Genomic DNA, 25,927 nt, shown 5'->3' on the forward strand with positions numbered 1-25,927 from the left:
AACCTAGATGCTAATATAGACAGGCGAAGCCTTTCTTGGATTGGGACAGACATGGCATCTATCGCTAAAAATTTCCCTAACTCTGTATTTCGCTGGTGCACTCAGGCTATCGACACACAAGTTTCTCCGGACATCAGTCTGAAATTCATGAATTCCACAGAGCAGGTTTTTTTGTGTTTCTACAATCCTCATATTGGCGGGGGGGGGGGGGGAAACAGTGCCTTCACTATAGGTTTCTTTGGACTGATTTAATTCCACATTAAGAACAGGTTTGGTTTAGCGATTAAAGCATCAGGCTGGAAACAAAAGACTGTGAGTTATAGTTCTACCTGAGACACAAAGCCAGCTGGGTGACCTTGGGCCAGTCACTTTCTCTCAACCCTGGGAAGAAGGCAATGGCAAACCACTCCCAAAAATCCTGCCAGGAAAACTGCAGGGATGTGTCCAGGCAGTTGCCAGGAATCAATAATAACCCAAAGGTTTTTTTTTTAAAAAGAAAGGAAATAAAAAACTCATCCACATTGTCTGCTTTTTAACTTCAGCTGGTTTTCTGATTCCAACTTAATGTCTGACACCCTCCGAAAGTACTGTATGTTCCCTTCACTGGGCTGAAAATTCTATCAAACAGGGGATAAACAAACATATGCCACAAATGAAAAGAACCAACGCATGGAAAATCAGAGAGAATCCCTGCTAAGAAAGTCAAAAGAGTTTGGACTGCAGGTGATTAAAAAGTAACGGGGGCGTGAAAGAGAGATATTCACCCAGAGAACCCTGAGGACACCCAGTTAAACTGAACGATGGGAAATTCTGAACAAATGAACAAAAAAAGGAAGATCGCCTAGAAATACTGTAGGTGCATTCTGGTACTGGCTATTCAGAAAACGTTAACGACTGCCAACCTGGATAACTGATGTCAAAACCTACCTTTTCGAACAAGCTGGCCTGGCCTGATGGGATGGGGTTGGGTTTTATTAATGTGTTTTAACCTACTTTTAATGTTTTAATTTTTGTATCTTGTTTTTGATATGTATTGCCCTGTTCACCGCCCTGAGTCCTTCGGGAGAAGGGCGGTATACAAATTTAACAAATAAATAAATAAATAAATAAATAAATAAATAAATAAATAAATAAATAAATAAATAAATGTCTGTGTGTGTGTGTGTGTGTGTGAGAGAGAGAGAGAGAGAGAGAGAGAGAGAGAGAGTGTGTGTGTAAGAAATACAGGTATTCCTTCGCCTTACTAGATATTCAGGTTGGGAGTCGTGGTACAGGCAGTCCTCAACTTACATCAGTTCATTTAGTGAGCGTTCAAAATTACGGCGGCACTGGGAAAAGTGACACCTGACTGCTTTTTCACACTTGCGACCATTGCAGCCATCCCCCTGGTCACGTGATCAAAATTCAGATGTTTTGGCAGCCGACTCATATTGGCGACGGCTGCTGTATCCCGGAGTCACATGTTCCTCTTTTGCGACCTTCTGACAAGCAAACTCAATGGGGAAGCCAGATTCATTTAACCACAGGGTTACTAAATTAACAACTGCTGTGATTCGCTTAACAACCGTGGCAAGAAAGGTCGTAAAGTGGGGAGAAAACTCACTTAACAAGTGTCTCACTTAGCAACGTAAGCGTTGGGTTCAACTGTGGTCGTCACTTGAGGACAACCTATAAACCAAACACCTAACCGTGAATGCCTGCTGAGGTCAACTTCAGATCAGAAAGAGACTTGTCTCTGAATCCGGACACTGGAGAACACAACCGGGAAAGTTGTGCAAAGCACACACCCTGCTCATTGGTGACCTTCCAGAACCGACTGGTTTATTTGTTTGATCCAACATGGTTCGACGCCATGCAGCCGAAATACGCTGGAACTTCTTATATTTTAATCTGCTCAGAGAGCACATGCTCTCTGAGCATATTAAAATGCACAGCAACTACCAGTAATCAGCCCCTCACCCGAAAAAAAAAATATAAAGCTGTTCTAGGCATTACAAGTTTTTCCCAATTTATAAAATGATGAATAGCTGCCAGAAGTGGCAGGCAGAAAGGCCTGACTGAACAAATCTCCACCCCTGGCTGGAACTCCAAAAAAGGCAGGCAGAATGAATAATTTTTTCTCCAGGAAACTAAAAAGCATCAGCAGGTTTTGTTGCTTATCAAACGCTTTTGCTCGAAGAAGCAAATTAGCATTTCCTTTTCACAAAGGAAGGGGTAACCGCCATGGAACGGATTTGCAGACACAGACAGCACACAGTAAAAAAGGTCAAGAGGGGGAGAAAAAAAAAAGCAATGGTTAATCTCAAAAACATAAATCATTCTCCGGTTACAAACCAGATCCTGGCTTCTGAAACGCCGGAATTCTGCTGGAATTCTACTTCGCACTATCACGGGGAATTTGTATGAAAAGTAATTCTTGAGTTTTAATAACCACATGCGAGATAGACTAAATAAATGAGCTACGTAAATTGATCTCTCTCATGTTGTTTTAATCCCATCTGTTTTTCCTTCTCCCCTGACCTTGTAAGGCGTTTGCCTCCCCCCCTCCATTTTCAGCATCCTCAAAAATTCCTTTCATTCTTCCTTGAAAGCCGTCGAGGGAGGAAGCATAGCGTCCCTCTAGGACAGAGGTGGGGAACGACGGCCCCTTTATGACTTGAGGACTTCAACTTCCAGAATTCCTGAGCCAGCTAGCTCAGGAATTCTGGGAGTTGAAGTCCCGTCATAAAGGGGCTGTCGTTCCCCACTCCTGCTCTAGGAATTTTTTTTTTATTTTTATTTTTAATTCCATTTATATCCCGCCCTTCTCCGAAGACTCAGGGCGGCTTACAAGCTTTACCCCCAGTCCCGATCTTTTATTTAGGAAACTCTGCTTAATGCATAATTCAATTCCACCTCCAGCCTTCACTTCCTTGCCTTGGCCCAATTTCCTTCCCAAACCTACACTCTCTTCACTCCCAGATCTTCCAGCCTCTCCACGTGGTGACTGCCTCACCGAGGCTGCTCTGAAATTTTTTTAGAGGTTTGGGCAGTTTTCAGGACTGTCAGCTCCCCAAACTGACTGCTGCCATTTCCTTCCTTGGCCTTCAAAGGACAACGCAGCCCTTGCCCTGAATACCAGCCCATCAGGCTCTGGATGACTTTTCAGGGTTTCTGAAAAAACTACTGGGGTTGTCTCCCAATTTCTCTCTGGGATTTCAGAGATCTTCTTCGCGAGACTTGAGACAGCCCACCAGCTTTGAGTGTCTGCAGAGGATCCGAACCATCCTCAACGACGCTGGTGGTCCCAAAGGCGCTTTTTCAAAAGGCAACTGGACTTTTGTTTTTTTCCTTGAAGATGTTTCACTTCTCATCCAAGATGCTCTACAATGTTTTTAAAGGAAATGTTTAATGTTTTTAAAGTCCTGTTGCCTTTTGGGAAAAAAGCACCTTTGGCACTATCTTCTCTGAACAGAATTTGAGGTGATCAGTTCAAGTGAACTGAAGAAGCTTCTTGGATGAGAAGCGAAACATCTTCCAGGAAAAACAAAGTTCAGTCGCCTTTTGAAAAAAACAGCTTTGGGACCACCGGCGTTGAGGAAACTCCAAACAGGCACTTTTACCTGCCTGTTGTATGTGTATTTTTAATACAACTCTGCTGTTTTAAAGTCCGGTGAAATGCTTTAAGCAGGGGTGTCAAACTCAATTTCATTGAGGGCCGCATCAGCATTGCGGTTGCTCTCAGGGGGCCGGGTGGGTGTGGCCAGGGTGGGTGTGGCCTACTGGGTGGGCGTGGCTAGAGTGCGTATGGCCTACTGGGTGGGCGTGGCCAGCTCTACATCGTTTGCATCAAGGGTGCCTATGGGGGCCTGGGCAGGAGTGGGACAGATCTGGGGGTCTCTGGCAGGAGGAGGGTCTCTGGACCAGGGCCAAGGCAGTGGGGGCCGTTCCCTCACTGTTTCCAGGATGGCTTCGCGGGCCGCATGAAACCACTTCGCGGGCCGGATCCGGCCCCCGGGCCTTGTGTTTGACATGTCTGCTTTAAGGTCCCCTGTTTTGCAGCAAAAAACCAATTTATAATATGGCCGTTGACCCCTACTTGTTAGCTGCTGTTTGAATGGAGCAGCTGAATGCAAAGGGAACCGGCCAAACTCACCTCACCTCTTCGCCAGCAAAGTCAAACACTTTGGTGACCGTGATTTTGTTATTCTCGGTTTCCTTTGGTTCCCCTTGAGGCTTGCACACCTTCTTCTCAGCAGCTGTCTAACCAAAATGGGAAAGAAAATAATGATAATAAAAAAAACACATTTGTTTGAGCGCCAGAGGTACCTCAGACCCTTTTAATGCATGCAACGTATCCACAGAGCCTTGGTGGAGCAGTGGGCTGATGCCTCCTTAAGTAACACCAGCTGCCTGCAATTAGTGCAGGTTCGAGTCCCACCAGGCTCAAGGTTGACTCAGCCTTCCATCCTTCCGAGGTACGTAAAATGAGGACCCAGATTGTTGGGGGCAATTAAGCTGACTTTGTAATAATGCCGCTTGGGGGTGTGTGTAAAAGCCCTAATAAGCAGGCATATACATAGAATGAAGGCTACTGCTAAGCTTGTAAGCCGCCCTGAGTCTTTGGAGAAGGGCGGGATATAAATGGAATTAAAATAAAAATAAAAAATAAAAAAATGGTTTACATATTCCACTCATCTATAATGTGGTTTGCCAAGGTCTGGACTTCATGATCAGTTTTTCCCCAAAAGATACACTCTCTTTTCATTTGGGAAGGTACTAATTCTTTTCACTGGGAAGGTCATTATCTCTTTTCACTGTTCTGTTTCAAGCAGGCTGCTATTGCTATGATTCAGACAGATCAACTCCACGGAAAGGATTTCAGGCAGATTACTTTAGTTCATCAGGTATTCTCTAAACAATAACCCACGGTTACTGAAGAGATTCTTCTGAGGCACATTTCATAATCTTATCCCGTCCCGCAGGGTGAAAAGAAGTAATCTATCCCAAGTTAAGGGAACAAAGGCTGCCGTGGCTGGCTCCATTAAAACCCTGCTGGATTGCAGGTAGCCAGGAAAACCCCAGCTATACAAACGGAAGTCCCACCCAGTGGCTAATCCGAAACACAGATGTGACCAAGTAACTTAAATTACCCAAGAGGCTATCCCTTAAGGGGACAGTTCTTAATTCCTAAAATAACTGTTTACTCTAACCAGCACAATCAGTTGTCAATTTTAGTGACCACTTGAAGTTACAACGGCACTGGAAAAAGTGATTGTGACTGTTTTTCACACTTACAACCACTGCAGCATCCCCGTCGTCACGGGGATGAACATTCGGGCGCTTGGCAACCAGCATGCATTTACGACGGTCGCCGTGTCCCCTGGGGTCACGTGATCCCCTCTGGCGACCTCCCGACAAGCAAAGTCAATGTGGGAAGCCAGACTCACTTAACAACCGGGCTGCTAACTGATCAACTGCAGTGATTCACTTAGCAACTGTGGCAAGAATGGTTAGTAAAATGGGGCAAAGCTCCCTTAACAAATGTCTCACTTAGCAACAGAAACTTTGGGCTGAACTGTGATGGAGAGCTACCTGTAGGTGAATCCATCTTGAATTATTCAATAAAATCTGATCAAAAGAAACCACGGTTTAGTAGGATGCAGGAATGTCATTCTCTGCCAATAGTTGCAATGGGCGGTGAGAATAACCTTGGGAGACAGAAAAAGGAGGCTTGGGAGTGGAGAAAAGATCTCTGAAGGGGATCCTTGCTAGTTCTCTGGAAAGGAAAGACAAGGGGTGTGTGTGTGTGTGTGTGTGTGTGTGTGTGTGTGTGTGTGTGTACTTTCAGATTGTTACTGGAAATTTATAATAAAATTGGTATTAATGTTCACACTTTGGGCTTCCTGTCTGGATTACCTCAGAGGGTTGACAATATGGGGTCCTCATTTCATGACAACTGGCTCAGCAACCATTCGGACTTACAACAGTGCTGAATGAGTGGCAGTTATGAGCAGCATCCTGGGGTCACGTGATCACCATCTGCAACCTTCTTTGACAACTTCCAACAAGCGGTCAACGGAGAAGCAAGCAGGCGGTCACAAATGGCTGCCACAAAATCTCCTTGCTTAGCATTTGCTTAATGAGGGCAACTGGGAGGGCCACAATGTTTATCACTAAGCAGTGCAGCCATGTGACATTGTGGTTTACAACAGCGTGTCACATTGTGCCTTACAACTGTGTCCCATAGCGATGGAAATTCCACCCCCAATTGCCGTAATTAACTGAACACTACCCCAAATCCTTCCTTGTAAATTCAACTCAACTTTTCAGTCACGTGTCATTTTATGAAACACAGCAAATCTCATTCCTAGATTTTACAGTTTCAGGTACTTACAGAAAGAGAGACAGCACCTTGGAAAACTTATTTTCAGAGAAAACCTGTCTGCACTGAGGGGTTGTTACAGATCTAAGTCTCATTCTCGTTACTCCTTACCATTTCACCACCATAACAGACATGGTTATGTGATTGCTAGCAACTTGAAGTTTTATTATACAGACCTCAAATGATGCAAAAAGCCAACATTCTCACAGCCTTTTAAAATTCAGTAAAAGTGAGATAGGTGGCAGGTTTTTGCTGGCTAAAACGGGCAGACTCCTCCAGTTATGATTGTAATGGAGCCTGCCCATGATGGTCGTAAGTCTGAATGATCCAATTTTGCAACTTTCTTTTTTTGCAGCTGTCACAAAGGCTAAGCTGTGGTCGTTAAGTGAACCAATGGTTCCCAATGGGCCGGTTTAGCTGACAACCAGAAGTAAATGCCAGTTTTTGGCAAAACCACTGTAAAATGCAGGCACGTGACTCCAGGAAGCTGAAAATGGCTATAAATGCAGGCCAGCTGCTCAAAGTGCAACCACATGAAGCCGGGGGGGGGGGGGGGTCCGTCATAATTTCAAACAGTCACTAAGCAAGTGGACTACCCATATTATGATCAATCCTATATATAAGAAACAAACGATTCATACATTCCTTTCTGTGGCCAGGGAAGACCACAGATAACCTGGCTTTTCCGTACGAACCATCTTTAAAGTCTTGGTCTGAAGCACATCAACACCACATAAACAACTGCCATTGTGTTTTGCGTTTAGATCTGAAAGCAGGCAGCACTGCAGACAGCCCACATGGTTTTGAGTCCCATTCTGTCTGATTAGCAAGCTAAACATAAGAGGGGTGGGTGGGTTTTGAAGCGGGCGGGGGCGGGAGGTCTGAAAAAAGGAATAAAAGGGAGAATGAACACAACCCAGAGACATAGCGCACGTCCATCGGTAGCTTATTTCATAAACAGCAACTAAGTACCGGTAGTGATAAAATCGGGAAGAAGCATTTCAAAGCAATCAAAGAGACTCTGCCTTGATGAATTTGCTATAAGTGAGGGTTGGAAATTCTCCTTGCAGCTTCCAAGATTAAAATAACCTTCTGGATTCTTTTTAGAACTAGTTTCTTTGATCTTGCCCAGTTCCGTGGATTTTAATAGTTTCTTTAAGGCCATAAGGGAAGCCGTTAATCCACATTCTAATCAAATGTTATCATAGATTAGAGCAAGAGGCTAGAGTGGCTATGAAATCAGGAACGATTTAGTTGGATCCCCCTCTCCTGCATCCACAATAGACCTGATCCTGATGGATGTCACTATGGGGTTTATTTTTTAAGACAACCATCAATTCAAGTAAAGTGAAGGGAATAAAGCAAATTTTTCAAGGCATGACCTTATAATCCAGAATTCACCTCAAAGTGCTGAATCAATTGGCTATGCTTCATGGCCAGAAAACAAAATTCAGCATGTGTGGATCTTTTTAAGCCAATTAGCCTAATTAGGACAATACTCTCAATGCAGCAGTGCTTAAAATACCATTCCAGAGTGGACTAATGATTTGCTAGAACTGCAGTTCTCATTTTTATTCCCATAATCTGTCCAGGGCAAATTAACATTTTTATCCACAAATCAGATTAAATACCTTTATTATGGTCTTTGACCAGCCTTTATAATTAAAAAAGAACAATTAAAAAAAGAACAATTTAATACAACAATTAGTTTTTAGAGAAAGGAAGAAAAAATAATGAGACAATAAAACAGTATGTAAAAAAAAATGTGCAGTTGTGAGACTTGGTTAAAAAAAAAAGGGCCAGCTGCACAAAAACTTTTATGTGCTGTTTTATTGTCTCATTATTTTTGTTTCCTGTTCATTATTTCATTGTTAAGTGTAGGCTTAGTGTCCCTTAAAAATAATAAACATAACATTCATCTGTGTGGCCCTCATATTTGGGAATGGCTGGTGCAATCAAAGCCAAGCCAAGCCTAATTAGGACAATCCTCTCCCTGTAGCAATGCTTAAAATATCATTCAGGAGTGGACTGACTTGCCAGAATCCTGGGTCTCATTTCATTTCTGTAATCTTTCCAGGGGAAATAAAAAGACACCATTTCAGCTTAACTACATGATTTTCATGTGGTCTTAACAATCTTTTTATTGTTAACCCTTTTATTGTCCACAAAGGTCTCTATGTTGGGTTAGCATCCATCCTTTTAAACAAACCTAACTTTCTGGCTGCAATGGTGAAATGGGGTTATACAAGGAATATCGTCAACGTACCGTATTTCCCGGCGTATAAGACTGGGTGTATAAGACGACCCCCCAACTTTTGAGATGATTTTCAAGATTTTTCGTCTTATACGCCGGAAAATCAGCGAGCCCGGGAAGGCTCCTGAGGAGTCCTCAGGGATGCTGCCTCAAGAGGGAAGAACGTTGGGTGGGAGCCGGCAGGGCAGTCCTGCACACGCGCGCACTCCCCAGCTGCTAAGGAGTGCTCCTTAACAGCCGGGGAGCGCGCGCGTGTGCAGGACTGCCCTGCCGGCTCCCGCCAGACGCCAGCCTGCCCTGCTTCCTCCACAGTGAGAGGGGAGGGCGTGCCTTCCCGGGCTCGCTGATTTTCCAGCGTATAAGACGACTGGGCGTATAAGACGACCCCCCCCAACTTTTGAGATGATTTTCATGGGTTAAAAAGTCGTCTTATACGCCGGAAAATACAGTACATGGACAGAAATTACAGCCCATTGTAGTTCCACTGAATTCAGAGAGACCTTTGATTAGAGATCTGCTGAAATCCAATCATACTCTTTGGAGAAAGGACATACCTATTTGGGACAAACCGTAATGGATGTTTCCGCTTCTGTTTCGAACAGCGATGTCCGAGTGACAGTTTCCCCCTTACCTTGTGTTTCTGATTGCAGGGAGTTTGAACTGCAGAAACGGCTTTGGGTTTCTGGGCAACATCACTGAGGAAGCTGGCCCACAACGCATCCTCCTTTTTCCTTTCTTCGTTTTCGTTTATGTGCGTGTTACGACTTTCTCCCGCGTCACCGTCCTCCTCCTCGTCACTTTTATTGCCTTTGGAAGATTCTCCTTCACCCAGATCTAAGAAAAGCCCGTGTTGTTTCTTCCTTTTCCTAGGGAAAAAAAAAAAGTCTTATCGTTATCAGGAAATGAATTACCAGCCAAGAACCTAAAATGGCCGCAAAGATTATTTCTGAGAGCTTGGAAACAACCAGGAGCGTCTGCAGGGTTTGGCTCAAAAACTCAAAATGGCCGCCAGGACAGCGAGGCTGAAGTGCCACATCTTGTCGTCGCCATGTTGATTTATCTGCGGACACTCCTGAGCAATCTTGTGTTAAGTAAAAGGGCAATAGGTAAGGCACTGTTGGCATTTTATACAGGCAAGAAAAGGAAGGAAATATCGAAATGTGGGCTAAGGCAGTTTATACCTGGGTTTATACAGGTAGTCCTCGACTTACGACAATTGACCCCAAAATTTCTGTTGCTAAGTGAGACATCTGTTAAGTGCATTTTGCTTTATGACCTTTCTTGCTACAGTTGTTGCTAAGTGAATCTGGCTTCCCCCCCCTTGACTTAGCTTGTCAGAAGTTTGCAAAAGGTGATCGCGTGACAGCGACCGTCATAAATAAGTGTGAAAAGCAGTCACAAGTCACTTGTTTCAGTGTCGGTCACTAAATGAAGTCTTCTAATTCAAGGACTACCTGTATCTTGGCCACTTTAAAATATGCACGTGGACTTCAACTCCCAGAATTCCCCAGCTAGCCATGCTGATATATAGTGCTATTCATGCTGCCTAGGGAATTCTGGGAGCTGACATCCACACGTCTCGAAATTGGCCAAGGTTAGGAAACCCTGGTTTTACACTAATCCTAGAGAGACAGCAGGCCTATCTCAAAGCCAATCCCAGAATCGGTGAGGGAGTTTTCTGAGTCTTCACATAGTTCTTCATCTCTTTTGATGAAACTGCTCTCCTCCTTCATCACTTTCTACTAATAAAACACCTTATGAAAAAATAAATAAATGCAGTTTCAGACATAATTTTTGAAAAGGAAGCAAAGCAACACTTGCTTTTCTTTCTTTTTCCCCCCTCTTATGCTCACCGAGGTGCGATTCCTTTAGCGTCTTTTTTGCATTTCTTCCAGTCTGGCTGCTGCTTCTCCTCCTCCACTTCCTCTTCCTTTATCAGCTCGCTGACATCGTCTTCGCTGTATTCTTCCCCTGCATCAACACAGCCTCAGTTACCCAAAAGCAACAGGTTGTCCCTAGGAATACAGGGGACTAGACTGTGTGTTACCCAAGTAGCCAGACCTGAGCCAAGGGAGCCTTGGTGGAGCAGTGGGCTAATGCCTCCTTAAGTAACACCAGCTGCCTGCAATTAGTGCAGGTTCGAGTCCCACCAGGCTCAAGGTTGACTGAGCCTTCCATCCTTCCGAGGTAGGTAAAATGAGGACCCAGATTGTTGGGGGCAATTAAGCTGACTTTGTAATAATGCCGCTTGGGGTGTGTGTGAAAGCCCTAATAAGCAGGCATATACATAGAATGAAGGCTACTGCTAAGCTTGTAAGCCGCCCTGAGTCTTTGGAGAAGAGCAGGATATAAATGGGATTAAAAAAAATAAAATAAAATAATGGCGTAGAGAGGGCTGCAAAGCACTGTGAAGCGGTATATAAGTCTAAGGGCTATTGCTAATGCTATAAAAAGCATTCCCACTGCCAGGAGTTCGACCCAGACCAGCTCAAGATTGACTCAGCCTTCCATCCTTCCGAGGTAGGTAAAATGGGTACCCAGATTGTTGGGGGCAATTGACTTTGTAATAATGCCGCTGGGGGGGGCAAAAACCCTAATAAGCAGGCATATATATAGAATGAAGGCTATTGCTAAGCACATTAATTTGTGCTTTAGATTGTAAGCCGCCCTGAGTCTTCGGAGATATAAATGGGATTAAAATAAAATAAATAAAAATTGTAATTGGAGGAAAAGCTGAAAGAGAATCCCACCAAGGAAACTTTTATCCTACATCTCCCCTTGGGCAGACCAGAGATATGCGGGATAACCAGCTGGGGTGCTGGATTCCTGCTGCAAAATTGGAAAAAGGCTGTTTCTTTCTCCCTGCTGGGCATTTAAAATACGAGAACAGCAGCAACAAGAAGGTATGTGGCTGGCTTGGGTCTTGAGGAGCAGCTGCTTGAGACTCAATGCCAACCTCAAAAGCAGCGTTGGTCCCATTGGTCTATTGGTGAAGGTGCCTCGAAACCAGGAGACTGTGAGTTCTAGTTGCGCCTTAGGCACGAGAACCGCCTGGGTGACTTTAGGCCAATCACCAGGAGACGGTGAGAGTTCTAGTCCCACCTTAGCATGAAAATCGGCTGGTGTGACTTTGGTTATTCACTCTCTCCGCCCAACCCATTTCATAAGGTTGTTGTTGGGGAAAATAAGTGGAGCAAGGAATATTATGTACGTTTCCTGCCTTGAATTACTTATAAGAAAGAATAAAGATTTTTTTTATTATTTTAATCCCATTTATATCCCGCCCTTCTCTGAAGACTCAAGGCGGCTTATACTCTAAGACACAGGTCGGCAACCTGCGGCTCCGGAGCCGCATGCGGCTCTTTGAGCCGTCTCTTGCGGCTCCCAGCCGCCCGGTGCGCGCGCACCTCTTCCAACGGGCAGTGGTGCGCGCGCACCTCTCCAAATGGAGAGTGGCACCGCCCGTTTGGAGAGGTGCACGCGCACCTCCCCGAATGGGCGGAGGTGCGCGCGCACCTCCCCAAACCTTTGGAGAGGTGCGCGCGTACCTCTGCGCGAATGGGCAGCGGTGCCGCTCTTTCAGGAAGCCCGCCGCGGCCCGTCTGTGAAGCTGCCGAAAGCGGCAGCTTAGCAGACGGGCCGCGGCAGCTTCCGCAAAGAGCGGCGCCCCTGCCCATTCCGAGAGGTGCGCGCGCACCTCTCCGAACGACCGGAGGTGCGCGCGTACCTCCGCGCGAATGGGCAGCGGTGCCACTCTTTCAGGAAGCCCGCCGCGGCCCGTCTGTGAAGCTGCCGAAAGCGGCAGCTTAGCAGAAGGGCCGCGGCAGCTTCCGCAAAGAGCGGCGCCCCTGCCCATTCCGAGAGGTGCGCGCGCACCTCTCCGAACGACCGGAGGTGCGCACGTACCTCTGCGCGAATGGGCAGCGGTGCCGCTCTTTCAGGAAGCCCGCCGCGGCCCGTCTGTGAAGCTGCCGAAAGCGGCAGCTTAGCAGACGGGCCGCGGCAGCTTCCGCAAAGAGCGGCGCCCCTGCCCATTCCGAGAGGTGCGCGCGCACCTCTCCGAACGACCGGAGGTGCGCGCGTACCTCCGCGCGAATGGGCAGCGGTGCCACTCTTTCAGGAAGCCCGCCGCGGCCCGTCTGTGAAGCTGCCGAAAGCGGCAGCTTAGCAGAAGGGCCGCGGCAGCTTCCGCAAAGAGCGGCGCCCCTGCCCATTCCGAGAGGTGCGCGCGCACCTCTCCGAACGACCGGAGGTGCGCACATACCTCCGCGCGAATGGGCAGCGGTGCCGCTCTTTCAGGAAGCCCGCCGCGGCCCGTCTGTGAAGCTGCCGAAAGCGGCAGCTTAGCAGACGGGCCGCGGCAGCTTCCGCAAAGAGCGGCGCCCCTGCCCATTCCGAGAGGTGCGCGCGCACCTCTCGGAATGGGCAGGGGCGCCGCTCTTTGCGGAAGCTGCCGCGGCCCGTCTGCTAAGCTGCCGCTTTCGGCAGCTTCACAGACGGGCCGCGGCGGGCTTCCTGAAAGAGCGGCACCGCTGCCCATTCGCGCGGAGGTACGCGCGCACCTCCGGTCGTTCGGAGAGGTGCGCGCGCACCTCTCGGAATGGGCAGGGGCGCCGCTCTTTGCGGAAGCTGCCACGGCCCGTCTGCAAAGCTGCCGAAAGCGGCAGCTTTGCAGACGGGCCGTCGCCATCAGGCAACCGGGAACCGGTTCCATCTCATTTTTTAAAAAATGGCAGCCGCGTGCGTCCGCGCATGCGCAAAAAACCTTTTTGCGCATGTGCGTGCATGGACACACGCACGCGGCTCCCTCTTTTTTTAATTTGTGATGGAACCGGTTCCCAGTGGCTCTTTTTCTTTTTTAGGTTGCCGACCCCTGCTCTAAGAACAAATCAATGTGCTTAGCAATAGCCTTCATTCTATGTATATGCCTGCTTATTAGGGCTTTCGCCCCCCCCAAGCGGTCCATCAGTGTTCAATAGCCTGCCGTTGTGATGTTTTGGGAACTGCTTGGATGTTTGCTGCCTCTTGATGCAGTGTTGCATTCTTTTCCTGGGCCAGGCCGTGTGTCCTTGATGGTTGGCTAATTTTTGGCAACTCTGGTTTGGCACCTTTTTTTAAAAAAATTCCATTTATATCCCGCCCTTCTCCAAACACTCATGGCGGCTTACAAGCTTAGCAGTAACCTTCATTCTATGTATATGCCTGCTTATTAGGGCTTTCACACCCCCCCAAGTGGCATTATTACAAAGTCAGCTTAATTGCCCCCAACAATCTGGGTCCTCATTTTACCTACCTCGGAAGGATGGAAGGCTGAGTCAACCTTGAGCCTGGTGGGATGCGAACCTGCACTAATTGCAGGCAGCTGGTGTTATTTAAGGAGGCATTAGCCCACTGCTCCACCAAGCTTTCCACCAAGCTAGGATAAAAATAAATAAAACAAAAAAGTTCTTTCCAATAAGAACAGTCCTTTCCATTATTCTAATTACAGTGTTTCTTAGCCTTGGGTGCTTGAAGATGTGTGGACTTTACCTCCCAGAATTCCCCAGCCAACATGAAAAACATTGTGCTAGACAGATTGCACCAACCCCCCCCCCCCATCAGATTCGGTTTAAGAAAGCAGAAATCTTAATTCTTCAATTGCCCAAGAAATGCAATGAACCTTCTAAGATTATTTAATTTAATTTAATTTAATAACATTTATATACCGCCCTTCTCCCTGAGGACTCAGGGCGGTTCACAGGGCAGAATAAAATAGAATAGTGAATACAAACATTAAAAAAAAGATTAAACAAATTGCCCTAGTTAAAAACAATATAAATACAACACTAAAAACCCCCAGAAAAGTTAAAAAACAAAAAATAAAATAACCCCAACACTCCCCCTCAGGCTAGGCCGGCTTGTACAAACAAGAATGTCTTAAGATCGCGACGAAAGGAGCGAAGATCGGGCGCCATCCGGAGCTCAACCGGTAGCTGATTCCACAGCTCCGGAGCGCCCACAGAGAAGGATCTCCCCCTGGGGGCCACCAATCGACATTCTCTGATCGGTGGCACCCTGAGGAGGCCCTCTCTGTGGGAACGCACAGGGCGGAGGGAGCTTGATGCCGGCAGCAGATGTTCCCTGAGGTACTCCGGCCCCATGCCATGGAGTGCTTTAAATACCGTTACCAGTACCTTGAATCTCACCCGGAAGACAACTGGCAACCAATGCAGCTCACGGAGCAGAGGCGTAACGTGGGAGTATCGGGAGACTCCCAACACCACTCTCGCGGCTGCATTCTGTACCAGTTGGAGCTTCCGAGTAGTCCTCAAGGGCAGCCCCATGTAGAGAGCGTTGCAGTAGTCCAGACGAGAGGACACGAGCGCATGAGTGACCGTGCATAAATCGTCCCGGCTAAGATAGGGCCGCAACTGACGCACCAGGCGAACCTGTGCGAAGGCCCCCCTAGTCACGGCCCCTATATGGTCTTCCAAAGTGAGCCGTGAATCTAGGAGGACCCCCAAGTTGCGAGCCCTATCTACGGGGGGTAATAGTTCACCCCCCATAACTAGAGGTGGAATGTCCGAATAAACCCGGGACGAAGGTATGCAAAGCCACTCAGTCTTGTCGGGGTTGAGCTGGAGTCTGTTCCTCCCCATCCAGACCCGAACCGCCTCCAGGCAACGGGACATCACGTTGAGGGCATCACTGGGGTGGTTTGGGGTCGAAAAGAAAAGTTGGGTATCATCAGCGTACTGATGATACCCAACTCCAAAGCCACGAATGATCTCACCCAGCGGCTTCATGTAGATGTTGAACAGGAGAGGCGAGAGGACCGACCCCTGAGGAACTCCACAAATGAGAGACCTCGCGGTCGACCTCTGCCCCCCTGCCAACACCGACTGCGAACGTCCCAAGAGATAGGAGGAGAACCACTGTAAAACCGTGCCTCCCACTCCCAATCCCCTGAGACGCCGCAGCAAGATACCATGGTCGATGGTATCGAAAGCCGCCGAGAGGTCTAATAGGACTAGGACAGAGGAATGCCCCCTGTCCCGAGCCCTCCAGAGATCATTCACCAGCGCGACCAATGCCGTCTCCGTGCTGTGCCCGGGCCTGAAACCCGATTGGTACGGGTCTAGATAATCCGCTTCATCCAGGACCAAAGGGAGCTGATGCGCCACCGCACTCTCAACAACCTTCGCAAGAAAGCGAAGGTTGGAGACAGGACGAAAGTTGTTCAATACAGCCGGGTCCAGGACAGGCTTCTTGAGGTGAGGCCTCACCACCGCCTCCTTCAAGACGGCGGGGAAGATACCCTCACTCAAAGAGGCCGATATAACTGCCTGGAACCAGCTGCGTGTCCTCTCCCGGGCTGCATAAACCAGCCAGGAAGGGCACGGGTCCAGTAAACATGTGGTGGTGCTCAGCCTCCCCATGATCCTGTCCACTTCCTCCGGAGTTACAGAATCAAACTCCTCCCAGATGGTATCGACAAGACCACCCGTGTCCTGATCGTCAGACTCTGCCCAGTCAGAGTCCAAACCGGTCCGAATCCGAGCGATTTTGTCCGACAGATGTTGGTTAAACTCCTCGGCACGTCCCTGCAAGGGATCCTCCCTCACCTCCTGATTTAGGAGGGAGCGAGTCACCCTAAACAGGGCGGCCGGGCGATTATCTGCGGACGCAATAAGGGTGGCGAAGTGGTTAGACCTCGCCTCCCTAATTGCAGCGAGATAAGACCTAATATAGGCTCTTAGTCGCAATCGGTCGGGTTCGGATCGGCTGGACCTCCAACCGCTCTCTAGGCCCCGTCTCCGACGCTTCATCTCCCGGAGCTCCGCAGAAAACCATGGAGCCCGACGGGATCTGCACCGGGTCAGGGGCCGCAAGGGTACAACTCGGTCAAGGGCCTCAGTGGCCGTCCTTTCCCAGGCCTCCACTAGGGCCTCGGCCGAGCTGTGAGTGAGGGAGGCAGGTGGGGACCCCAGCGCCGCCTGGAACCTTTGGGGATCCATTAAGCGTCTGGGGCGGTACCATTTGAGTGGTTCCAAACACCCACGGCGGGGGGTGGCAAAACGGAAGACCAGCCGCAGGAGATGGTCTTCCGTTTTGAGATGATGATCGGTCCATGACAGGGGCATAATAATCGGTCCATGACAGGGGCATAATAATTGGAGAGCCCCCACCATTATAATTTAGGATAACAGTAAAATTGGAGAACTGTACAAATGCCAGGCTGGAGAAAAAAAAATGGAACTACAAATAAAATAAGTAAAAAGACTGAAGGGAGAGTTCTATTCAGGAGTCCCAGTTCATTAGATATAGCACTAACAAAAAGGCTGCCAAAACGTTTGAGGAAGGAAAAGCCAATGAAGGCTCCGTCTCCTGCTTTAGGATTCATGTTGGGAGCAAAGTTGGGTTGATCCTGTGAAAGTAGGTCAGTTATGTTGGATGGGAGACCACCAAGAAACCCCCTAATAATAGATCTGGAGTCAGAAGGAAGGACTGGGAAATCTGCATCCCATCCCAAAGCAAGCAGCACTGGAGGGAGCTTTAGTTTAGTTAAAAGGGAAGGAAGCCAGCTGTTCCTGTGAAATCTACTCCAGTGTTTCTCAAGCTGGGCAATCTTAACACAGTGGGATTTCCCAGAATTCCCTGCCCAGTAAAGCGGGCTAGCTTTATGGCAGGGGGGACTTCAACTCCCAGAATTCCCAGTCCAGCAAAGCTTGGCCAATTTAAGGCAGTGGGACTTCAACTCCCAGAATTCCCAGCTTTAAGGCAGGGGGACTTCAACTCCCAGAATTCCCAGTCCAGCAAAGCTTGGCCAATTTAAGGCAGTGGGACTTCAACTCCCAGAATTCCCAGCTTTAAGGCAGGGGGACTTCAACTCCCAGAATTCCCAGTCCAGCAAAGCTTGGCCAATTTAAGGCAGGGGGACTTCAACTCCCAGCTTTACTGGCTGGGGAATTCTGGGAGTCGAAGTCCGCCTGCCTTAAAGTTTCCGAGAAACACGGATCCATTCCATGCAGCCGATCAGAAGCGGCACCAGGCGCAGCTCCAGTCCCGCCTGCGGTCAGACGAGGCCCTGAAAGCAGACCCGGGTCTGCAGCCCAACGCCTTCCCGGCAGTGCTGGCCTTCCCGTCCTCGCCCCTCCCCCCCCGTCCAGCCACCCGCGTTGGAATCGCCCATCCGAAGCGGAGCCGGGCCGCTGTCACGTGACGCCCTCAGCGCGTAGCCCGGATGTTCGGAACCGCCAGCCTCGACCCGGAGGCCTCGCCGCCCAGCCCCGCCCGCCGGGCGCGCGCTCTCTCCCCGAGGCCGGGCGTCCCACCTGAGGGCAGGTAATCCTCGTCCTCCCCCGACGAAAAATCCTCCGAATCCGACATGGCTCTTCCGGCGCGACTCCAACCTCGCAGATCACGCCCCGCGTCTTGAGGCGACGACCCGGAAGCACACGCCCCACCGTCCTTTCCGCCGGAAGTGCTGCTGACCCTACAAGAACAAGCCTGTGGAAGAGCGTCTTTGGTGGACTCGAATAGTTGATTGAACGTTATTCGAATATTTGACCGAGCCAGGCGTGAAATATTCGAGACTCGGATAATTACGCCTAGGCTCGCGCGACAGATCGGTCAAACTTGCGCAAAAAAAACAACCAAAAAAAACGGGTTAGGCTAGTTGAGAGCCAAGAAAGCCTGGAAGGATTCAGATGGCGAAGGCTACGAGAGCCTCGCGGGCCTTTGCGGGTCAATGAATGTGTTGCGGGTGACCTTCCAGCCGTCCGTGAATTACAGCTCCCCGCGTCCCTCTCCAGCAGGAAAAAAGGGCTTCTGGGAAGTGTAGTTTTCCTTCGACCTATCCAAGCGGGGGAGGGGAGAAAAAAAAAAGGTAACCATAGAGCTCTGCGATCCTAGAGCGGCCACAGCACGGGCGAAAGCCTCCGTACCGGAAGTGCGAGTGGCGCCGCTCTGGGCGCGCTCCTCTCTGGCTCCGGCGACGGGATGCCGCGGCTGAGGCGGCGGCGGGATGGCGGAAGGCGGCGGGGCGTCGCAGCCCGACTCGGGCGGTCTCTGGCAGCAGATCCTGAGCCTCCGCTTGATCCCGCGGACGGGCAACGCCACCACCGGCGCCTGCGCCGCCGCGCTCTGCCACTTCTCAGGTAGGAGCGGGAGGCCCTCGGGGGGCTTCGGGGACCGCCGCGCCCACCGTCCCCTGCCGGGGGCTGGTTCGGAGCTGGAGCTCCGGAGACACACCTGGGCCTCCGCACCTGCCCGGCGCAGCTGCATGGGCGAAGCAGGGGGGGGTCTTTCCTGCCAGAGGGTGGGAGAACCCCGCCCACTCCCGTCCGCTGGGGATCATGGGGGTTGGAGTCTTGAGAGCCGGAGGGCGTCTTGTGGGAAGGAGCCTTAAAATCAAACTTGGTCCGGGGTGCTGAGTGTCTTGTTTGGGGCCCTGGGGGCAGTTTTCACCAACAGCATTGAAAGCTGCTGGATGGCCTTCAGTTGCCCCCCCTCCACCCCCCCATCTCTGCCCTTTGGGCCACCTGCACTGCCCCGCCCCCAGCTCTTCTTTGCCCCGCCCCCAGCCGGGCTCACCTGCCTGGCCCTTCTGGAGGCAGCTGCCACCTGCCCAACCCTCCTGAAGTCGTGCCGCCTTTGGGGAAACCTTTGAGCCCTCGGGTCAACCGCCTCGGGTGTGTTTTTGCCCACAGAACTGTCATAAAGTGCAATAACATGACCGCGGGGTGCTGCAAAGGGCTGTAAGTGCTGGCTGGGGAATTCTGGGAGTTGAGGTGCACCCATCTTGAAGTTGCCAGGGTTGAGAAACACTGGTCTAACCTGACTGGAATGCGGAGTACCTGCAGAGCAAATCTCCTCCACCTGGTAGCTCCACCTTCCGGAGTTCCCAGCTCTTTCTGGAAGCTGTCAGGTTCAAACCGTTGGAGGGCTCCATCTAAGAAAGGCTTCTGTACTAATTATGTTGCCCCTTTGGAGCAATGGCTTGATCTTTGCCACGGGGTGGGGTGGGGTGGGAACAACCTCTGGAGGGTTGTCGGCAGGAGCCGTTCCCAGGTGGTCCTTCTGAGCTGTTCTTCCCTCCTCTCCCGCTGCAGAGATGTGGTATGGAGTCTTCCTGTGGGCACTGGCATCGTCTCTCTTCTTCCACGTCCCTGCAGGACTGCTGGCTCTCTTCACTCTCCGGAGGCACCGATACGGCAGGTTCATGTCAGTGAGCATCTTCCTGATGGGCCTCGTTGGGCCATTAGCTGCCGGGACCTTAACAAGTAGGTGAATTCTGGCAGAATTTCTGGATCCTAGCAGGGGAAAAGTCTGGCTTAAGTCCGATGATACTACTAGGTGGTCCTTAACTTACAACCAACCGTCACTGCCATTGCTAAACAAGGCAGTTGTTAAATGAGTGATGCCTGATTTTATGACTTTGTTTTGTCAGGCTTATTAAAGCGAATCACTGCAGATATTAAGTGAATCTCCCAGGCGTTAAACAAATGAGGCTTTCCTTATTGACTTTGCTGGTTGGAAGCCAACTTGGAAGGTGGCAGATGGCTACCCTACAATTCCAGGATCCCACATACATGCATGCCAGTTGCCAAGTGCCCTAATGTTGATCACATGACTGTGGGGATGTTGTGATGGTCGCGAGTGCAAGGACCATTGTAAAGTCATGTTTTCTTCAGTGCTCCTGTAACTTCTGCCACTACACGAATGGTTGTTAAGGACAACCTGCAACCCAGGAGTCCTTCAGATGTGTTGAGACTGCAGATGTGCCCTAGCAACTGAGGGAGCTGGATTAGGTATTCGTGGTTGGAAAGAACAGGACAGGTGACCACAAGAGTGTGTGTGGGGGGGTGTCCCTCATCGTGTTTATCTTATCGAAAATGTTTGTGGGCCTGTCCAAAGCTGACAATCTGATTGAGTACAAAACAAGGGGAAAAGCCCCCAATAAAACAAAATTCCACATACTGTTAAAGCCTAAGTCAATAAAATGGCTAAATTATTTTTCAGACTGAAAAGTCTTACTGATCCTCAGACAAAGGCCCAGCGAAAGCCTGTTTGCCTTCCTATAAAAGAATGGGCAATAACAGCAGAGAAATGGTTGCCAAAGCAGGTGGAATCTTCTCTCAAAGGCTACTTTTCCCCCCCCAGCAAATACTCCACTCCCTTTACATCCCACTTTCTGCTGATTTTTTTTTACCTGTAGCATTCTCAGAAGACTATACTTCATGTCTCAGTCGGAATCATCAGGAATCTTAAGCCCATCTTTCTCTCAAACTAAGTCTTTCCTTTTTCTAAGAATTTTTGGGGGTATCTCCTTTAAAATTATAATATCTTGGCCTGCAATTTGGAATCTTTCCCGGTAAAAAGCCTGGATAATTGCATTTCTAATTGATCTCCTGGAGAAATAAATCACTACATCTCTAGGTAAATTTTTCTGTCTGGCAATCCAGGAATTAACCCTAAATATCTTGTCCATCTCTTTAACTAATTCTTCAGGTTCACATTTCAAGACAGGAGCCACTGCCTGCACCACTTCCCATTCCAAATCTTCTTTAGGGTTCTCTTTCAAACCCCTTATACGCAATGCAAACTCCATGTCTCTATATTGTGAGATGGTGACTTCATCTTCTGTCAATTTTAATCTCTGCCTACTTTCTGTTCAGCACTGATAATTTTATTTCCCAAATTCTCAACATACTCCATAACTGAATCCACACGAACATTGAGGCATTCAATATGTGCAGCCAAGCCCTGAAGTGCAAGCACTATATCCTCCCTCGTCTGCTTGTTTTGATTAACAAATTCTTCCTTCGTTTCCGTTATTTCTTGCTGCAATACTTGCGTTGATTGCATCACAACTTGCTGAATATCTGCGAATGTGAATGCAGGTGGGGGGGGAAGGTGGTTGTGCTGTAGGTTTCATTGTAGTTTGCCCTGCAGCTTGTGGTACCGGTGAAGAAATTGCACTTTTGGAAATTGTAGGGCCTCCCCCACGCCTTGCAGCCATCTCTTAGGTTTCGGTTTCCTCTTTCTTCCAGCAGAATCAAAGTTCAAAAAAAAAAAGAAGGGAGAAAAAATAAAAGTTTTTCTCCCAAAGTTCCTTATCCTTCAGTTAAAAAAAAAAGGGCAAGCTCTCAAATACACAAAATCTGGTACTGGTTAGAATCGATTGCAAATTGTATCTTGCTATGTTGCAAAATGTAGCAACTTTCCAAAACTGTCAGTTCATACAACAAAGCAACATTTCAGCGCCATTTTTAGTCTGTTTCCATCAGCTTAAAACTTGAAGAAGATAATGAGTCTGAGTTAAAGTTAAAAATCCAACTTGAAAATTCAAATACTCCTGTTTCGCTCTGCCTGCTTCTTAAAGAAAAAATACTCACAGTCCCGTCTAAGCAGCAGATGTAGTTGTCGTGTCTGGTTCCACTCCCTTATGGAGTGAAAGCGTCCTGGGAGCAGAGAAAGCCTGGGCTCCGAGGGAGCTCACCCCGTTAACCCCCAAACTGGTTGAGGGAATCACAGGGGAGCTCTACCTCTACCCAGACAAGCTCGTCTCTCCCTCTTCTCCCGAGGGAGAGACTTCAGTGCCACGGGACAGCTGATTTTCGCTGTCTCCGAGCACTCTAACGCTTCCCAAGGTCAGGCGGCTTCTGAAACGCCGCCATTCGGCGCGGCAGCGCTACCGGAAGTCGAGCGCCCACAATTTCTGTTTCATTGGTTAATTGTCCTCACTGTCAGGAACAGAAAGAAAGTGAGTATCAGGAAGAGATGGAATGGGGAGTCAGGATGAGCGGGAGAATGGGTGTCCACCCCACTATTTTTGATCTCACCAAATGTGACCTTAAAAAGTCTACTTATCCCATTATAAAGGTAGTCCTTGACTTATGAACTATCGATTTCAGCCGTTTGAAATTAAAAGGGATGCTAATGGATACAATGTTTATGACCCAAATCCAAAGTTCCCATGCCTGCATTTGGGGAACTTAGCAACTGGCCCACATTTACAGCTGTAAAATTTTGCGGTAAAATCACATGACCGTGATTTATTACATTTTTGCCAGAAATTTGATTTTCAGCAAAAAACAACAACACACCCCCTAGTGAATAACAGGTGTGCTTAACAACTGCGCCTTTGCTTTACAACCTCGCTCAGAAAAAGCTTGCCAAATAGGGTCTGGTCATGTGGTGATCTGCTTTATGACTTACAGCTGAAATTGTGGGCTCAGGATTATAGGTCGAGAACTACTTTTTGGCAACAGGGAGAAATCCCCCCCCCCAAAAAAAGTATGTGGCAGCCCAAAGAAGGTGTTTTTTTTCTCTTCTTCCTGTACAGGTGCTGCAATTGCTGGCGTCTACCGAGCTGCTGGGAAGAACATGATCCCCTTTGAGGCTCTGACTTGGGGAGTGGGACAGACCTTCTGTGTGGTGATGATTTCCTTCTTACGGATTCTGGCTACTCTTTAGCCCCTTCCCCCTTGGTCCTGAAAGACCACCGGAGGGGTGTCGCTTGGGAATCATGGCTCAGGAGATTCAAAAGCATATGAGAATCACCACAAAGTAGTTTTGTGCAATACCTTTCGAAAGGAAGAGAGCTTTGCAACAGCTTCGCTTAGCTGAGGTTGACTTGTTCAGAAGAAACCTTGTCCTGGATTGAGGCAACTGGTCCCTCATCGAAGGTCAGGCAGCCAAAGACAGTCGAGAGAGTTGTGGGTCCTTCTACAGATCATTATCATCCCAGCACCGACTTGGCTGCTTTCAATGTCTGCGCTGGATTGTCTTCAGGCTAAGCATAAGCAGCGGATGACTCACGGGGGAAATGTGAAAATGTTCACACTCACTGCTGTTGGTGAACGAGCGTTCAGGCTCTGGGTCTGAAACAGAAACCGACCCTGGGTTTATAATTTGTGACATTTTTGTAACCTGAAGTGCCAACCTGAGCGTTTCTGGGTTTGTTTGTTTTTTAAGTATTCATTTCTGGCTTAGGTCAGGAGAGTGATGCTGATTTGACTCCAGGAGTCAAAGGAGATGGCGAGAACGTTTTATGTTACCTGAAATGACTTTTCTGAGTGGGGCTCCTACTTGGGGGGGGGGGGCTTCACCCTGATGGTTTGAAGCCTTTCCTAGGGAAGAAGGGGAAGGGGAGGCAGCCCAAATTAGCCGCATCAGCCTGCCCGCTCCGATGGGAAGCATCCAGCCTCCCTCTTTGTGCGGAGACTAAGAAGGGAAATTCTTCACTGCTACCTCAAGCGCGCAGGACGTAATTTAAAATGGAGTTCTGCTGGTGGGTTTTCTGCAGGGGACAGAGGAGTGGAGACAAGACCCAGACGTGCATTTTGAGAGCTGGGAGACTTAATTGGTATCTGGAGGACTGGCAGAGGAACCTTGGGAAATGCACAAGAGAAGAGTGTAGATTGCTGGATGTGCTGGAAGGAAGGAAGGGAAGGGAAGGGAAGAGCTGCACTTTTGGATCTGCTTGGCTAGGAATCTTCCATTCCCTGCAGACAGAGGCTCGGATTGCTTTGGGGACCCCACAAGTGCCTGGGCAACATTGCCCTTCTTCCTGGCATCAGTCCTGGATCCCATCGGTGCCCTTTCTCAGGGGCAGCCACACACGGCTGCCCAGGAGATCACCAGTCTGCCTCATGGAGGCAGACGCCAGACTGTTTACCCCAAGGGCATGACAGGAGTCATTTGCTGGGAGGGAGGGAGGACTCATCTGTTAGTGCTCAGGTGGGACATACGTGTTTAGACTTCCCCATTTATCAGGAATGTGACACCATCCCTCTCCCCCTGAATGGTCCTGTCTCTGCACCCCACCCCAATTCTTGGGAAGCCTCCCCATTTTCCTCTGAGCTTGATTAATCCTTTTTTAAAAAAATAAGCACTCTGGGTCACAGGCAGGCCACCTGCAAGCAGTCCCCCCCCCCCCAATTTTTATCACTGCAAAGCATTCTTCCAATTGCCACGGTCAAAAATGAGCCGTGTGTGCTTTTTTTACCGTTTTAAGAAAGGACCCATGCCAAAAATGTGATTTGTATCTGAAAATAGGCTTAAGACAGCTGGAAAGCACAGCCCAGGGAAGCTCATAGGCGATAAGGCTCTTCCTACTTTGCCATACTCCCACTCCCTGTGCCCCCTCCCCTATTTTAAGTGCATCTTACAGCTTTTGAAAGGTTGCCCCATCAATATGTTTTAAATGGTAAAGATTTTTTCTCGTTTTTTAAAATGTATCGATCATGATTAAAGTGGCCAGAATTTCAGAAAACATCCTGATCGTTCAAACTCCTCCTGCAGCTTTCGATATTTATGAGCTGGTTGAAAGTGATCACCCCAGTTCGATTATCTTCCTTCCTTGGGCAAATGGCTCTCTTAGCTCTCTTTATTTTATACTTTCCCTTTAGTTTTGCTGGGGCTTTCTAACTTGCTTCTTGAGGCAGATGCTTGTCCCTTTTTCCCTCTGCCTCCTGAATCCACTTGTTTGCACTCGGTGGTTGGAATCCTAGCTTTAGTGAGCATGGAAAGACAAAAGGGTCGACCCAAGTCAGGAAGAATTAAATCTTCAATCTCGTTACTACCCAGCAGCGGGGAGTTTGGTGAAACTTGAAAAAATAAAAAGAGTGAAAGCCCACTCTTAACTCATCCAAATGTAAGAGCAGGACTGGAGGTCCTGTCAACTGCCTTGACCAAATACCGGCACTCGCGAACATGAACACATTGACTTGCAATGGAGGGTCTCACATACACACACCCCCTTCATGCAGTGGCGGAGAGGCTTGTTAGGAGCTCCCACGGACTGGGTTTAAAGGAACAGCCGACGGACTCCTTCCTGGCAGCAATTTCCTTTGCAAACCTGCCCGAGCGAACGTGTCTTCTTGTCAGCAAATGCCCACCGCGTTTGCATGCCACCGACCGCTGCAGCATATGCAAAGCAATCTTTGTACAGAGGGAGCCTGAATCTCCCAATACTGGTTTTTATTTTTCTATTGACGTTTCTGATTTTAGCGTTGGTATTTTGGCTAATAAAATCCCAGCTAAATTTTGTGAACGAGTGCATTGTATCTCATGATTCGGGGCGGTGGGATTTCCTGCTGGCTGGGGGACTTCTGGGAGTTGAAGTTGCCAAGATTGGACACCCCTGATTTACAACATTGGCCAGCACTTGTATCGTCACTAACACAACTTATTTGGAAAAGGGGAGTTGCAAAGAATTAGAAGATAAAAAAAATAAATGTACCAGGAGTATCTATTGAATGCTTGGGGAAAAAAGTGCGTATTTTTAAAGCCAAGCTCACCTCGGATAACTCATTTCCTTG

General features: G+C 48.7%; 2 protein-coding genes across 7 annotated transcripts in view; one reads left to right on the forward strand and one right to left on the reverse strand.

Annotated features, from left to right (window-relative positions):
- Positions 1 to 18,243, reverse strand: part of CFDP1 (craniofacial development protein 1) — a 35,956-nt gene extending 17,713 nt beyond the window's left edge. For 2 of the 6 annotated variants that reach the window (XR_014493425.1, XM_083370703.1), the window contains exons 1-5: positions 17,933 to 18,243; positions 10,472 to 10,589; positions 9,250 to 9,484; positions 7,006 to 7,245; positions 4,136 to 4,242 (exon numbers count right to left, since the gene is read on the reverse strand). Coding sequence is in view for 5 of the 6 variants with exons in the window: in XM_083370703.1 (XP_083226829.1) it covers positions 4,136 to 4,242; positions 7,006 to 7,245; positions 9,250 to 9,484; positions 10,472 to 10,589; positions 17,933 to 17,987 (755 nt within the window). In the remaining variant the exon portion in view is untranslated. The remainder of the gene's footprint in view (positions 1 to 4,135; positions 4,243 to 7,005; positions 7,246 to 9,249; positions 9,485 to 10,471; positions 10,590 to 17,932) is intronic. The other 4 variants (XM_083370706.1, XM_083370705.1, XM_083370704.1 and 1 more) reach the window with 4 other exon arrangements.
- Positions 18,244 to 18,461: 218 nt separating this feature from the next.
- Positions 18,462 to 25,655, forward strand: TMEM170A (transmembrane protein 170A). The gene is made up of 3 exons (XM_083370728.1): positions 18,462 to 18,757; positions 19,712 to 19,882; positions 22,948 to 25,655. The coding sequence occupies exons 1-3, from the start codon at positions 18,625 to 18,627 to the stop codon at positions 23,076 to 23,078; spliced, it is 435 nt and encodes a 144-aa protein (XP_083226854.1). The 5' UTR covers positions 18,462 to 18,624; the 3' UTR covers positions 23,079 to 25,655.
- Positions 25,656 to 25,927: the final 272 nt, after the last annotated feature.

This window comes from Vipera ursinii (assembly GCF_947247035.1).
Source record: "Vipera ursinii genome assembly, chromosome: 10".
NCBI classification, from domain to species: Eukaryota; Metazoa; Chordata; class Lepidosauria; order Squamata; family Viperidae; genus Vipera; species Vipera ursinii.

Bases quoted from the DNA above. Each gene is read 5' to 3' on its own strand.
- TMEM170A (XM_083370728.1), top strand. From the start codon at position 18,625: ATGGCGGAAGGCGGCGGGGCGTCGCAGCCCGACTCGGGCGGTCTCTGG. The intron at 18,758-19,711 runs GTAGGAGCGGGA...CTCCCGCTGCAG, and splicing joins CGCGCTCTGCCACTTCTCAG to AGATGTGGTATGGAGTCTTC. The intron at 19,883-22,947 runs GTAGGTGAATTC...CTTCCTGTACAG, and splicing joins AGCTGCCGGGACCTTAACAA to GTGCTGCAATTGCTGGCGTC.